The sequence below is a fragment of the Tursiops truncatus genome, chromosome 1 (genome assembly GCF_011762595.2).
Source record: "Tursiops truncatus isolate mTurTru1 chromosome 1, mTurTru1.mat.Y, whole genome shotgun sequence".
NCBI classification, from domain to species: domain Eukaryota; kingdom Metazoa; phylum Chordata; class Mammalia; order Artiodactyla; family Delphinidae; genus Tursiops; species Tursiops truncatus.
The window spans coordinates 5107235-5124481 of NC_047034.1; the positions used below are offsets into that span (position 1 = coordinate 5107235).

General features: G+C 38.8%; 1 protein-coding gene across 1 annotated transcript in view; it reads right to left on the minus strand.

Annotated features, from left to right (window-relative positions):
* The window catches only part of CRB1 (crumbs cell polarity complex component 1), a 267592-nt gene that overhangs the window by 134322 nt on the left and 116023 nt on the right, over window positions 1-17247 (minus strand). Inside the window, exon 3 of the mRNA XM_019920459.3 lies at window positions 10964-11545. Coding sequence (XP_019776018.1) covers window positions 10964-11545 — 582 coding nt within the window. The remainder of the gene's footprint in view (window positions 1-10963; window positions 11546-17247) is intronic.

The window sequence follows — 17247 nt, forward strand, 5'->3', positions numbered from 1 at the left end:
AAGAAACATCTCAAATAAACAACCTAACCTTACACCTAAAGCAACTACAGAAAGAAGAACAAACACAACCTAAAGTTAGTAGAAGGAAAGAAATCATAAAGATCAGAGCAGAAATAAATGAAATAGAAAGAAAAGAAGAAAACGATAGCAAAGATTAATGAAACTAAAAGCTGTTACTTTGAGAAGATAAACAAAATTGATAAACCTTTAGCCAGACTCATCAAGCAAAAAAGGGAGAGGACTCAAATCAATAAAGTTAGAAATGAAAAAGGAAAGGTTACAACTGACAACACACAAAAACAAAGGATCATAACAGACTACTACAAGCAACTATATGCCAATAAAATGGAAAACCTGGAAGAAATAGACAAATTCTTAGAAAGGCACAACCTTCCAAGACTGAACCAGGAAGAAATAGAAAATATGAACAGACAAATCACAAGCACTGAAATTGAAACTGTGATTAAAAATCTTCCAGCAAGCAAAAGTCCACGACCAGATGGCTTCACAGGTGAATTCTATCAAACATTTAAAGAAGAGCTAACACCTATCCTTCTTAAACTCTTCCAAAAAATTGCAGAGGGAGGAACACACCCAAGCTCATTCTATGAGGCCACCGTCACCCTGACACCAAAACCAGACAAAGATACCACAATATGAGAAAATTACAGGCCAGTATAACTGATGAACATAGACGTAAAAATCCTCAACAAAATACGAGCAAACAGAATCCAACAACACATTAAAAGGATCATACACCATGATCAAGTGGGATTTATCCCAGGGATGCAAGGATTCTTCAATATATGAAAATCAATCAATATGATACACCATATTAAGAAACTGAAGAATAAAAACCAAATGATCATCTCAGTAGATGCAGCAAAAGCTTTTGACAAAGTTCAACACCAATTTATGATAAAAACTCTCCAGAAATTGGGCATACAGGGAAACTGCCCCAACATAATTAAGGCTGTATATGGCAAACCCACAGCAAACATCATTCTCAATGGTGAAAAACTGAAAGCATTTCCTCTAAGATCAGGAACAAGACAATGATGTCCACTCTCGCCACTATTATTCAACATAGTTTTGGAAGTCCTAGCCACAGCAACCAGAGAAGAAAAGGAAATACAAGGAATCCAAATTGGAAAAGGAGAAGTAAAACTGTCACTGTTTGCAGATACAATACTATACATAGAAAATCCTAAAGATAACACCAGGAAAGTTCTAGAGATAATCAATGAATTTGGTAAAGTTGCAAGATACAAAATTAATGCACAGAAATCTCTTGCATTCCTATACACTAACAACAAAAGATCAGAAAGAGAAATTAAAGAACACTCCCATTTACCATTGCAACAAAAAGAATAAAATACCTGGGAATAAACCTACCTAGGGAGGCAAAAGACCTGTACTCAGAAAACTATAAGATACTGATGAAAGAAATCAAAGACGACACAAACAGATGGAGAGATATACCATGTTCTTGGATTGGAAGAATCAACATTGTGAAAATGACTATACTACCCAAAGCAATGTACAGATTCAATGCAATCCCTATCAAATTACCATTGGCATTTTTCACAGACTTAGGACAAAAAATTTTACAATTTGTATGGGAACACAAAAGACCCCAAATAGCCAAAGCAATCTTGAGAAAGAAAAACAGAACTGGAGGAATCGAGCTCCCTGACTTCAGACTAAACTACAAAGCTACAGTAATCAAGACAGTATGGTATTGGCACAAAAACAGAAATATAGGTCAATGGAACAGGACAGAAAGCCCAGAGAGAAACCCATGAAGCTATGGTCACCTAATCTATGACAAAGGAGGCAAGACTATACAATGGAGAAAAGACAGTCTCTTCAATACATGGTGCTGGGAAAACTGGACAGCTATATGCAAAAGAATGAAATTAGAATGCTCCCTAACACCATACACAAAAATAAACTCAAAATGGATTAAAGACCTAAATGTAAGGCCAGACATTCTGAAACACTTAGAGGAAAACATAGGCAGAACACTCTATGACATAAATCGCAGCAAGATCTTTTTTGACACAACCCCTAAAGGAATGAAAATAAAAACAAAAATAAAGAAATGGGACCTAATTAAACTTAAATGCTTTTGCACAGCAAAGGAAAACATAAAAAAGATGAAAAGACAACCCTCAGAATGGGAGAAAATATTTGCAAATGAAACAACTGACAAGAGAATAATCTCCAAAATATACAAACAGCTCAATCAGCTGAATTATCAAAAATACAAACAACCCAATCAAAAAATGGGCAGAGGACCTAAATAGACATTTCTCCAAAGAAGACATACAGATGGCCAAGAGGCACATGAAAAGATGCTCAACATCACTAATTATTAGAGAAATACAAACAGCAATGGTATTAGTAGCAATATTGAACATGTTAAAATAGTGACAACCAGCATATGCATAGACTTAAATAGTTTATGAAAAAACTTTCATTAAGTCATGTCATTCTCACCAGGTCCCTGAAGTTAGGTGATATTATTATGCCTATATGTTAAAATGAGGAAACAGAAGCTCAGAACTCTTGTTATTTATCAATACCAAACCACTAGAGAACATCAAAGCTGGGCCTGGAATCCCTGTCTCCTGCTAATTCCTCATATTACAGGCTAGTACCATGTATGACCATATCTCCTCCTCACTCAGCCCGCGCACCCTGCTCATAGCTGGGAAGGCACTAAGAGGAGGAGTCAGAGAGATACAGAGTTTAGGATGGAGCACGTCATCTGTAACTACTGCCTGAACCACAAGCCAATCATCAGAGCAAACATCAGAGCAAACACGACGGGAGAGACATCACCCCTTTCTAAAACATGTCTGCAGTCCTTCCCCCTTGCATTCAGCTCATTGTTATTCATTCAAAAATAATAATAAATGTAGCCAGAGGACAGAAGTCTCAGCTCTGCATCCTGGAAGTGGTGCATTCCTGCTCTGCTATGGTCCGCTTTCTCTCTGGAGCGTTTCCTGACTCTGAGCAGCATCTTCCTTTGTGCTTCCTCTGCACTCTGTTCAGAGAGAGACTGTAATTTTTGTTTACACTCCTCCTCCCTGAATAAATTTTGCCTTAGTCATCTTTATATTTCCACGGTCCGGCACAGTGTCCAGTGCCTTTCAAGGCTGTGATAAATATTTGCTGAGCAAATAGCATTTGTTATTTTATGCACTCATTCAACACACATTTGTCAAAAGCCAGAAACTACATTTCATCATAAAAACTACTTCAAATGGCTCTAGTCCTGAGCAAAGGCCTGAACAGTGTTTAATTGCCTTTACATGACACCACCAAAAGTTGGTCAATTTAATAATTAAGAGCATATAGAAAAACAACCATTTTCTTTTGATAAAATAAAGATACAGCCTGTGAAATTCAGAATTTCTCTTTAGGCTGTTATACATTATTTTCCTTTGAGGTCTGAAAGATAATTGTTATGGGTATATTACATGGTGAGTAAAATTTGAGATATCTAGGTAGGTGCTCATAGAATCAATATTTAAGTGTTATTTAAACTGGTATCATATATTGAGTATGTTTATATAAATATGGACTATTTATTAAAAATTATTCCCGGTAAATTGATGTATGTTCATCAAGTTTTATGTCTTAATTTTATAATCAGGATTATACTTTCAGTAAAAAAAACTTTCAATAGTAACGATAATAATATTATTTCTCATGAAACAAGCTTATATTTTATAATATACAATACTTTTATTTTTCCCAGATTATTTTCATGACCATTAAATTACCCACTTGATTCATCATAGATGCTTCAAAGTGCTTTAGTTGATCAAAAATACATTTAGGCATAATGGAACATCAAGAATAGGTTCTAATCTCCACAATGACTGAAATTCAAAATATGCCTTTAATAAATGCCACTGTAATTGCAGTGTCAGAGTTCACTACCTCTTACAATCAGAATGGATGAGGACTACTGGAGAAAGCTCAGAGAAGAACATGAAGAATTATCAAAAAAAAAAAAAAGCTCTGATAGGAAATTTTAAATGAGTAAAAAGATGCAGAGAAGTAGGGTAAGTCTCAGGTGTGGATGTGAAAGACGCTGCATGACGATATGGTCGATCTGAACTTCTAAGGAAGCCTGCATGGTTGCTAGAAATATTGTGAAGGATAGACCTGTGCTGAATAATCTGGACATCCCGCCAGAGGGCAGAAGAGAGCAGGCCGGGGAAAGTGTGCTCTCATTTCGTTTGCGTGATCCGTGATCCTTCAGTGTTCATTTCTGTACTAAATTTTAAAGGAAAAAAGGTGCTATTGTGATACTTCTCTTTCACTCTTTCCTCTCAAATAATAGTCCATTTACTTGGATTATTGTATTACTCTCCATTGGGCACCCTAATTCTACCTTAACCTCTCCCTTCAGCATATCCTCAACATAATAAGCAAAGACATTTTGTTAAAATGCAAGTCAAGGGACTTCCCTGGTGGCCCAGTGGTAAAGACGCCGCCTTACAATGCAGAGGACGGGGGTTCGATCCCTGGTCGGTGAACTAGGATCTTGGGGAACTAAGATACCATATGCTATGGGGCAACTAAGCCCACGTGCCACAACTACTGAGCCTGTGTGCCTCAACTAGAGCTCGTGAGCCGCAAACTACAGGGCCCACGCACTCTGGAACCCGTGCACCACAACTACAGAGCCCACACGCCCTGGAGCCTACGTGCCAGAACTAGAGAGAATCCCATGCACCACACCTAGAGAGAAGCCCGTGCACCACAACGAAAGATCCCACATGCCTCAACGAAGATCCTACGTGCTGCAACTAAGACCCAACGCAGCCAAAAATAAATTAAATAAATAAATAAAATGCGAGTCAAACCATTTCAGTCTTCTGCTCAAAACTCTTCAACAAGTTTGTGATTAACAGATACTCACTACTATGTATAAAATAGATAAACAACAAGGACCTATTGTATAGCACAGGGAACTATATTCAATATCTTATAATAATCTATAATGGAAAAGAAACCAATTCACTTTCTTGTACACCTGAACCTAACACAACATTGTAAATCAACTATACTTCAACAAACATTAAAAAAAAAAAAACAACTCTCCAACAACTTCCCATCTCACATAGAGGAAGAGCCAAAGTCATTATCGTGACCTATAAGTCTCAGTAATCTGATCCTATTATGTCTCCTCCTTGTCCACTTCACTCCAATCACATACATCTCATTGCTGCGTCTCCAACATTCCATGGACTCTGCCTCAGGGCCTTTGCACATGCTGTTCCTCTTCCAGGGGTGCTATTCCACAAGGCATTTGCCCGACTCCCTTTCTCACCTCCCTAGAACTTTATTCTCCTGTCAACTTCTCAGTGAGGCCTTCCCCGGTCATTCTACCTAAAGCTTAATCCCTAATTCCCTCTTTTTTTGTTTTACATTTTTCCACTGAGTTTATCGCCACCTACCCTACTACATATTTTTATCTACCTATTACTTATTTTATACATGTCTATCTCTTCCTTCTTGAATGTAAGGGACTTTTTCATCACTTTTCTTATTATATTTACAGAAACAAAACAATGCCTGACACATTGCAGGGACCCAATATATACATATGTGCTTGTTCACTAAATTAATGACTGAATGAACTCAACAAACATTTATTTTTACCCATATCATTTATCTGGAACTGTTTCCAGTAATAAATAGTATATATACACATATATATACATATATAAAATAAATATATAAGTATATAAAATAAAATATATTAAAATATACATATAACTACTTTGTGTTGACTCTTTTTCCTCGTCTCATAAAGTTTGTGAAATAAGAATCAGGGATGCCGCATGAGAATCCACATAATTGTCTACATCGGTGGTTCTCAAAGTGTGGTGCCCAAACTAGCAGCATCAGCACCGCCTGGGAACTTGCTATAAATGCAGTTCTTGGACCCCACCTCAGATCTATTGAATCGGAAACTGTACTTTAATAGTGAGTCTGTTGCATGCTAAAGTTTGAGAACCACTGGTAGAGATTATAAATTCATTAAGCTGGAAATGGCAATTGAACTTTTAATGCATTCTCATTTTCGTATTAGGGATTTCAAGTTTTTTGTTGGTAAAATAAGTTTGGAAATATTCCGGCTTTGATAAATGTCAGCGAGTCTTCTTCCTAGGGATGGTACACCTACTCTTCCCTTACACGCCTATACCCCTCTTCCAGGCCTGGTCCTAACGTCTTACACCTGGTCTTGCAATGGCTTTCTAACTAGTCTCCATGTGCTAACTTGTCTCCGTATACTAAGACATTTTCTTGAATATAAAGTGAATTTCTTCACATATTTTTGTTTCTGAAATAGAGATGGATCTTACAGTCGATAAGTACATTTAATATAGTGTTTTTTCTTATTTCCCAAAAGATTTTTTTTTTTTTTTTTTTTTTTTTTTTTGCGGTACGCGGGCCTCTCACTGCTGTGGCCTCTCCCGTTGCGGAGCACATGCTCCGGACGCACAGCCTCAGCGGCCACAGCTCACGGGCCCAGCCGCTCCACGGCATGTGGGATCTTCCCAGACCGGGGCACGAACCCATGTCCCTTGCATCGGCAGGCAGACTCTCAACCACTGCGCCACCAGGGAAGCCCCCTAAAGATTATTTTTATACCAAAGATCTGTTTTACAGTTGAGGAACTAAGATCTTTTCCTACACTGTTTTGCTTCACCGTGCATCCAACTGGCCTTCCTCCTGCCCTCCTGTAGCTCTATTTTTCTCATGCTGCAGACATTTTAACGTGAAAAATGTTCATTAGTCAATCGGGCTAATTCTAACGAAGACTTCAATTACAGAATGATCCATTGCAAGCCCTTGAACTAAAAGCAGTCACATACTCAAAGCTAATATTCTTTTCATTAAAAAAAAGTTGGCCGCTGTTCGCTTTCAGCTGAAACGGAGTTTTTGCTTATGCAGTGCAGATTCCCGCCAGCACCTTGAGCACCTCTGGAGCCGGAGCCCGCTGCTGTATAGCTCGTGAATCCCCCGGCAGGAGGGCGCAGAGCGGAGAAGCCCCTTAGGGTGAACCCTCTCTCCAAGTGCTACCACTCTCTCCTCTCCTGCCTCCCTGTCTTTGGAAATTTATTGCGTTTTCTGGCTGTGCTGCTCAGAGGAACGCGGGCTTTTTCCTGTAAGCCGGGTTCTTTATGATCACTCTAAATTTGGACATGGCCCGCGACAGCTCGGGCCTGCGATATAGTTTCCGGGATGCGCCTGGAGGGCCGGGGCGAGCCGGAGCCTCCGCGAACCGGTGCTGAGGGCCGAGAGCTTTCTTCTGTCCTTTTCAGCTCCAGCTTTTTCCCTGATTCTATAGAACTTCTTTGGGTTTCTCATTAATTGGCCTGAGTTGCCATGAACACTGGCAACCACAGGGCAGCGCCAAAAAAACAAGCTTCCTTGAGGGTCTAAAGGTTGGGGCTGTGCAAGAAAATTTTCCAATTAGGTTCACATAAACTTAATTTCTGGCTTCCAGCCTGGCTGTGCATTAGAACCGTCAGCTAAATGTGGTTCTCGGGAGGCAGAAACGAGCACCTCTGGCTCAGAGCTCCGTGGGGAGTTGCTCCTGTGCAGTCAGGCCTGAGAACCACGGAGGAGATCCCAGACGCCGGCTACCTCACTGTGGGAGGAGACTGGTGATCAAGCCTAAACCACACATTTCTCTCCGAACAAGCCTACCCAGCTAATAATAGACCTTGTTCTTAATGCCTTCTGAGTCGTTCACTGAAATGCTGTTTGTGGGTAAGTTGTATATACGTCCCTTGAAAAGCTGAAATATTAAAATGTAGCTGATTTCTTGGAAAACAAAAGGAGAACATATTTAAATAGGGAACAACACTTTTATATCAGGGTTTGGGCAAGGGAAGTGTCCTCATTGTGGACTTTGCGTGTTTTAGTGAGGAAAAGGCATTGATTCTTATTAGGCCCAGCAGGGATATGATGCAGCCACAGGATACATTAATTTATTGCACAGTGAAATGCCTTATGATGGAGTTTTACTACATTTCACATTTGGGACACACCTTTGACATCTTTTATGCCTAAATTTAAACCACTTAAAAGATTCATTGCAATCCAATTAAATTAAAATGTAAATGTAAAAACACGCAGACTGTAAAACATAATTTTTCAAGCTGTGTTTCTGCAATTATAAGACTGTTTCAGAAAACTGTAGTTAAAATGGCTGAAACATGTGATCTCACATCGATTCCTTTTAGTCACCATTCAGGATATTGTATTAAGAGCAGGAAACCGAAGATATTATCTTAGTAAACTACAGTGGTTTTTAAATGTGACCTTCATAAACAGAAGCAATCCCAAACCAGCCCTACAAAAATTTACTTCTCATTTTTATTCAAAAATTAATAAAATTGATTTTGGTGGTGAGCACACTGTAGTGTATACAAAAGTAGAAATATAATGCTGTTTGTATGAAACATAATGTTACAAATCAACAGCACCTCAATAAAAAAAAATTTAAAACTTAATAATTGAAATCAATTGCTATAACTCAATTAAGAGAATGGATATGATAGTATGGCATATGAACAAGGGGTTTTTTCATGTAGAAGTACTGTTTTATAAACTCCTTTAGTACACCCCATAACTTTTAGCATAGTATTGGTAATTCAAAGGCACTCAACAAAATAATTTTCCACTTGACACAAGCATTCTACCGTCATGAAGTATGCATAAAGAGAAAGTAAAGTCTAGTTTAATATCTATTTATTATACATCAGTTTCATTACTAGGAAGGGTGCCCAGAAAGTTAAGGAAGAATTAATTAGAACAATTCACTAACAGTTTATTAAGCCACCATTATTCACTGTGCTGAGTACTACTCTTTTTAATTCACTAACTTAATATAATAAATACCCCCAAAGTATTGATGAATTAAAGAACAAATATAAGACATGACTTCTTTCAAAACTAACACTTTAGTGGGAGGAGACAAAAACACATATCTGGGGCTTCCCTGGTGGCGCAGTGGTTGAGAGTCCGCCTGCTGATTCAGGGGACGCGGGTTCGTGCCCCGGTCCGGGGGGGTCCCGCGTGCCGCGGAGCGGCTGGGCCCGCGGGCCATGGCCGCTGGGCCTGCGCGTCCGGAGCCTGTGCTCTGCAGCGGGGGAGGCCGCGGCGGTGGGAGGCCCGCGTACCGCAAAAAAAAAACCAAAAAACAAAAAACACATATCTGAAGAAGAGGACAGAATACAGGGAGTTCTTTAATAGAGGTGCAAACTACTATGGAAGTAATAAATAATCATAATTACTACATAGCTACTAGTTAAGTCAGAAATACTTCTTGAGCTGGGTGGTGAACTGAGGATTTAAAGTAAAGAAGAACTTCACAGAGTAGATATTGTGAATCGAGGAAGGGCCTTCCAGAAGGATGGAAGCCACTAGAATAAAGAGTGAAGATGCCTTGAGGAAATAGAATGGTTTGGTGGAATGGTGGGTGGAGATATGACCCATAAGTAAGGGACAAATTATGGAGGGTTTTTAGTGAGACATTAAAATTGGTCTCTTTGTAGTGGGGAGCTCTCAAGGCCCTTCAGAAGGGAACAGCACAGCCAGGTCTATTTTAGAAGGATTATTTTGGAGGCATTGTTTAGAACCAGTTGGGGAAGATAAGGGTCTGGAGAATGTACTGTGCTTCACACAAGAGATCTGACGGCATGAGGCAAGGCACTGGCAACAGAGTGGATGAGCTCAATTTGGGAGACCTCCTGGATGTCAAAACAACAGAATTTGAGGATTAGCTGTAGGTGAAGGTCAAGGGAGAGGGAGCAAATTTTATATCAGAGCCACTAGGGATATGTCTACTTTGTAAAATAGACATTTCTAGAATCTGTAATATTAGCAAAATGATCCTGGAGGGTTCTGGTACAAATTTTGAAGGGGAATATTTGTTAAATAATTATATTGCTTAGCATACTTGGAAAAAGAATGACATGACCAAGAAGTAAGTGTCAAAGGGTTGGGAAAAGGCAAGTTGGAAGCCAAATACCCCAGGAGGCTACAAAAGTGGCACGAACTAAGGGAAAAAGAGGCATAACAGGAGAATGATGTCACAGAGCTAGTAGTTAGGAAGCCCGGGAAAGTGGTGAGCAGAAGTTAGAACGAACGTGAGAAAGCAAAGACCCCTTACAGTAGACGGAAAATCCACAGAGTAAAACGGTGTAAGGAAGATTGTTGGCATGAAAAACTGACCTAAATGGGCAGCTGACTCAGGAGAATGGCGGGAGGGGGGAGGAATGGAGACTGAGCGCGAGGATGATGAACAGCACGTAGCCTTGTAATGAATGAGCTGCTTGTTACTCTATTACTAAATCAACATCAGCAAAAACTTTGTGAATAGGTATGAGGCACTATTACTTGCTATTTCCAAGAGATTCAACAAGAAGCGACTTCTTTAGGAGTAAACTCGTGACTTATCTCATCTGCCATGCTCTGTCAGCCTTGCTATCCTTGGTGTGTTTATCACACTCCAACACTAGAAACCCATCTACCCATGTCCATCCTGTGGCCTGCCCCCACCAGGCTGCGGTGGCAGGAGAGGGCACATGTTAGGTTAGCTAGGACGAAGGGCATCTGCCCTGCCGGGGAGCCTGTATTGCCCTGACCCGGAAGGCTAGGTCCTGCAGAGCCCACTAATTCTAGGCTAAATCTATGTTTTAAACAATGTAGGACTCCATTTAAAACGACGACAGTGACAGTACACAAATGCTTAAGCTCAGTGGATTTTTAGTAGTTTAGGAAGCTTTCTATCTGTTGATGAGTTCCTGTCAAGGCCATTTTCATAAGCAGTTGGATGGGACATAATAGGCCACTTCTGCTTCTGTCACATTAAAGGGAATGCTAATTACATCATCTGGGATTTGAGTGGAATCACACTTACCGGAGTAATCGTGGGGACAGATGCAAGTGTACCGTCCTATCTCGTTGAGGCACGTGGCCTCGTTCTTGCAGGGGTCTGACACACACTCGTCCACTTCCAAGTCGCAGTGCCTGCCTTGATAGCCTGGGACACAGAAGCAGGAGTATCCATTGATTCCGTCCTGGCACACAGCACCGTTGTGGCAGGGGCTGGACGCACACTCATCGTGCTCCAGCTCACAGAATCTTCCGGCATATCCAGCAGGGCAGATGCACACAGGGTGCACAGGGTCCTGATGGCAAAAGCCTCCGTGTTGGCAGGAGTTGGTGCCACAGGGAGCAATGGCCGTGTCACAGGTGGTCCCACTGTACCCAGGAGGACATCTGCACAGAAACCTCCTCTCTCCTGGGACGCTCACACAAGTGGCATTTCCTGGACAGGGACTGGAGAAGCAAGCGTCTTCCTCATGGTCACAGTCTTTGTCCAAATTAATGGCTGTGCCTGAACAATGGCAACTGCCGTCTTTTGAAAAATTCTTGCATGTAGAATTGTTTTGGCAAGAATCTGAGAGGCACTTGGTGTCATTTTTATTGCACAAGGAATCTACAAGGAAATAAAAAACATCAGGATGAAGCTTACAAATAAATGGTGGACAATAAATTAAAGAAGTTCCTTCTTTCTGCTCTTCATGCATCTCAAAGAAACTCAATGAAATACAAAATTGACTGCATTCTGGTGATGAATTTGTCAAATTTGTCTAATAATGACTTTTGTCACTAATGATGATTTGTCTTTTTTTTTTCATATACTTCTAATAAGAAACAAAAATGGCTGGTTTCAGATTCTTTGCTTCTCCTGCATTTTCCTTTCTCAGGTATAAGTGCTGTTGAGCAATGGGGTGAATTGTTAAATTGTCCCATAAATCCCAAATTTTGAAATTCACATTCTCTCATGGAGAATTTTGGGGCTATACTGGGAGATGAGATACAAAATTGTCTCTGAATATACGAACTGAAACTAATATTTGAATAAATACTATACTTTGGCTTATGACTGTTTATCACAATCACCATTTATGCTCTAAAAAGAAAAGCATAGGAAAGTGAAAATATAAAAATAGAAGAAAATACCAACTATTTGTGGAAGGTCTACTCTCTGTACCAAGCATGTCAGGTGTTTCACAGATATTTATAATCCTCACAGCAACACAATATTGTGTACATCTTAACAGATGACAGATTAAGTCCCACCGCAAGGAAGCAGATGTTGTAAAGTTTATGGACTTTCAATTTTCTGAATGCTTCTCTGTTCTAGGGATACATTTTTAAAATTCTAATTGGAATGATAACCTGCAAGAAAGCAAAAATTCTATGATTCTTTTCCAAATTCACTGGCTATATGCATGTGTACAAAGTTTCCCTGAATCTACACACATTATGATCACAGAGAATCTTTATGATTTGGCAACTCAATTGCATCAGCTCACAAAACACTGTCTTTTGCATGTGGATTTATCTAATACATCATTCTCTTATTTTTACTTCCTGTCTCACAATATTACTCACTAATGTAATAGTGGGTAAGCGTACAGGCTTATAATTTTAAAAATTACAAAATGAATAGTTTGCTCTTATGAGATATAAATCAACTACTGTCAGAAGAAAATAGCATGTAAACTTTGGTAAATATGTATAATGATAAATTTCTTCCCTCTCTTCCTGCAGAAAGAGAAGTTTTTTTTTTTAACATCTTTATTGGAGTATAATTGCTTTACAATTTTGTGTTAGATTCTGCTGCATAACAAAGTGAATCAGCTATACGTACACATATGTCCCCATATCCCCTCCCTCCCACCCTCCCTAACCCACCCCTCCAGGTGGTCACAAAGCACAGAGCTGATCTCCCTGTGCTATGCGGCTGCTTCCCACTAGCTATCGGTTTTACATTTGGTAGTGTATATATGTCCATGCACTCTCTCACTTCGTCCCAGCTTACCCTTTCCCCTCCCTGTCTCCTCAAGTCCATTCTCTACATCTGCATCTTTATTCCTGTCCTGCCCCTAGGTTCTTCAGAACCATTTTTTTTTTTAGATTCCATATATATGCGTTAGCATATGGTACTTGTTTTTCTCTTTCTGACTTCACTCTGTATGACAGACTCTTAAGTCCATCCACCTCACTACAAATAACTCAAGTTCGTTTCTTTTAACGGCTGAGTAATATTCCATTGTATATATGTGCCACATCTTCTTTATCCATTCATCTGTTGATGGACACTTAGGTTGCTTCCATGTCCTGCCTATTGTAAATAGAGCTGCAATGAACACTGTGGTACATGACTCTTTTTGAATTATGGTTTTCTCTGGGTATATTCCCAGTAGTGTGATTGTGGGGTCGTATGGTAGTTCTATTTTTAGTTTTTTTGTTTGTTTGTTTGCTTTTGTTTTTTATTTTATTTTCTGCTGATGACATGGTATAATCCATGCAAAATGTTTGACTTTATACCTATCTCATAGCAAAGATTTTACAATTGTTAGTTTTTATAATTGGTAATATTATTAATGTTAATTCTTCATTAATCATTCTCTAATCTTGCATTTCACGAAACAACACTCTCCAAAGGAAGAGAGCCAGTTGCTGGATCCCCTGCATGCAGTGCACGGGGCTGGTGCTATCTGTACCGTAAGCCACCATGACTTTGCCCACGGGTAGGAGCATTGCTGTCTTTCTTTATTTTTTAACATCTTTATTGGAGCATAATTGCTTTACAATTTTGTGTTAGATTCTGCTGTATAACAAAGTGAATCAGCTATACATATACATATGTCCCCATATCTCCTCCCTCTTGCATCTCCCTCCCACCCTCCCTATCCCACCCCTCTAGGTGGACACAAAGCACAGAGCTGATCTCCCTGTGCTATGTGGCTGCTTCCCACTAGCTATCTATTTTACATTTGGTAGTGTATATATGTCCATGCCTCTCTCTCACTTCATCCCAGCTTCCCCTTCCCCCTCCCCGTCTCCTCAAGTCCATTCTCTACGTCTGCATCTTTATTCCTGTCCTGCCCCTAGGTTCTTCAGAACCATTTTCATTTTTTTGGATTCCATATATATGTGTTAGAATACGGTGTTTGTTTTTCTCTTTCTGACTTACTTCACTCTGTATGACAGACTCTAAGTCCATCCACCTCATTACAAATAACTCAAGTTCATTTCTTTTTATGGTTGAGTAGTATTCCATTGTATATATGTGCCACATCTTCTTTATCCATTCACCTGTTGATGGACACTTAGGTTGCTTCCATGTCCTGGCTATTGTAAATAGTGCTGCAATGAACATTGTGGTACATGACTCTTTTTGAATTATGGTTTTCTCAGGGTATATTCCCAGTAGTGGGATTGCTGGGTCGTATGGTAGTTCTATGTGTAGTTTTTTAAGGAACCTCCATACTGTTCTCCACAGTGGCTGTATCAGTTTACATTCCCACCAACAGTGCAAGAGGGTTCCCTTTTCTGCACACCCTTTCCAGCATTTATTGTTTCTAGATTTTTTGATGATGGCCATTCTGAGTGGTGTGAGGTGACACCTCATTGCAGTTTTGATTTGCATTTCTCTAATGATTAATGATGTTGAGCATTCTTTCATGTGTTTGTTGGCAGTCTGTATATCTTCTTCGGAGAAATGTCTATTTATGTCTTCTGCCCATTTTGGATTGGGTTGTTTTTTTTTTTTGATATTGAGCTGCATTAGCTGCTTGTAAATTTTGGAGATTAATCCTTTGTCAGTTGCTTCCTTTGCAAATATTTTCTCCCATTCTGAGGGTTGTCTTTTCATCTTGTTTATGTTTTCCTTTGCTGTGCAAAAGCTTTTAAGTTTCATTAGGTCCCATTTGTTTATTTTTGTTTTTATTTCCATTTCTCTAGGAGGTGGGTCAAAAAGGATCTTGCTGTGATTTATGTCATAGAGTGTTCTGCCTATGTTTTCCTCTAAGAGTTTTATAGTGTCTGGCCTTACATTTAGGTCTTTAATCCATTTTGAGTTTAGAGAAGTTGTTCTTTTTAATGTGGTCTGGCCACCAACTGGGTGATGAGAAGATGGAGAAGATAATGATTGACTGGTTCATCACACAAGAGTGAGAAGATTTTCACAATTATCTTCCGTGGAGTGGAGTCTTTCTGGCAGCTGACAGTTTTCCTCCAGTGCGTGAGCACAGAAGATTAACATATGCTTATATGTTATCAGGAGGGTTGATCTGAGAGCAAACCTTTTCTAGTCCCTATGGAAAAACTCAACTAATCATCCTTTCATCCTTTTACTATTTTTTTTTTTTTTTCAGGTGCTGGTTTTCCAGTCACATCTTCAAATGTATGACTGGCTTCTGGTTGTTCGTGTCTTAGCTACAATGTCACTTCCTGAGAAAAGCTTTCTCTGAACTTTTCTAAACCTTTATTGTTTTGCTTTCTAATACATATGAAATGTTCTTATTTCTTTGTGTGTATGTTTGTTTTCTGTTTTCCTCATTACAATCTTAGCTCCATGGAGGAAAGGGGAAGATCTTGTCTCTGGTATTTCCTGGGTCTATAACGTTACCTGTCACATTGTAGGTGCTCAGTACATACTTATTGGAAGAAGGGGGAGAAATGTCACCACAGAAACATGGAAGGCAGAGTGCTGTGCGATCACAGGGCCCAGGGCAAATGTACCAGGGAAAACCTCACTGAAGAAAAGGTACTTGAGATGTCTTTTTAAATGAATGCAAGTGAAGGAAGGGTATTATTTTCAGAAGAAAGAAAAAACACATGAGAGGTACTGGCATTCTCTGCCAATAGTATGAAAAATATGAGGGTGTAGGGCAGAGAATAGGGAGGAAAAATGAAGAGATATTTAATAGTTCAAACATTTGGGAGTACTTAAAGTTCTTGTGTCCAAACTGAAAAAAAGACAATCAAATATTACAAGTCTGCTCTCTTAACTCCCACTGTCAAGGGTCTATTATGAAATTATGTTTTTGATTTTGTTCTGTTTTGCTTCAGTTTGTTAGTGGTAATGGTGATGGTTTTTTCCTTCCTTCAGAAATCAAGTATCTTCATTTAAGCCATGAATTGAAGCATTTGTGTGGAAAAACACACAGCAAAGTAATTAGCATTTATATCCAAGGCCCTTACAGTGCAATTTAAAAATTGAATTTCTAACAACATTTGTGTAAAACATTTTACAGATGTAAAACTAAGTTTTATAAGGAATAAGTCATTTGCACAGTGTCATAGAGAGGTGGGATTTGAACCTCTCGTGTGTCTGTTTCCAAAGTCCATTTCTTTTTACTGCATTATTTTAGAAGTTAGGATAATTTGAATAGAGTTTCCTACTTAACCATGGTGATATTCACATAACTGTTACTTCTGCTGCCTTCCAAACCCCATGAAAGACCTAAAGGAATGGCAAATAAGCACAATGAAAAATGCTCAACATCATTGGGGAAACAGAAATTTAAAACAGTATGACTACACACCCATTTGAACGGCTAAATGACAAAGATTGACAATACCAAGTGCTGGGAATGTGGAGAAAATGGAACTCTCCTTCATGCCCTCTTTATTATAACGGATCTTTCTTGTCTATGTATTAATAATTGTATTAGTCTTTCAAATAATGGACTTCGACTTTGTAGAGTTTGTTTATACTATCTTTTCTGCCCTATACATTTCCGCTTTTGCCTTATTTTCTTAGTTTTTCTTTCTTTGGATTTAACTTGCTGTTTACTTTTTCAGATTTTTTCTAATTTATTAAGTTAAGACTAAAATTATTTTCTCTAAAAATGCAGCTTTACTGTGTTTCTTAAAATTTCTTTTCATTATATTCAAAATGTTTTCTAATTTCCATTGTGAGTTCTTCTTTGCCCCATGGAAAATCTACAAGAATCAATTAGATCAAGTTTGTTAATTGTGTTATTTAGAGCTTCTATAGCAGTACTCATTTTTTTCTACTTTTTCTCTCTGTTGAGATTGATGCATTATAATCTCCCATAGTGATTATAAATTTTCTATTTCTCTTTTTAGTTCTGACAATTTTCACTTTTATATTCTGAAGCAATGTTTTTATGTTCATAGAAATTCCGAATGGTTACATCATCTTGCTGATTTGACCCCAGTATATTCATAAAATATCATTTTTTGTCTTTAATAATACATCATACCTTAAAAGACTACTTTTATCATTATTATTATTGCTGTATCAGTTACATACATTGCTGGGGGAAATTCAAAATGGTGTAGCCACTTTGGAAAAGAGTTTTGAAGTGTCTTATA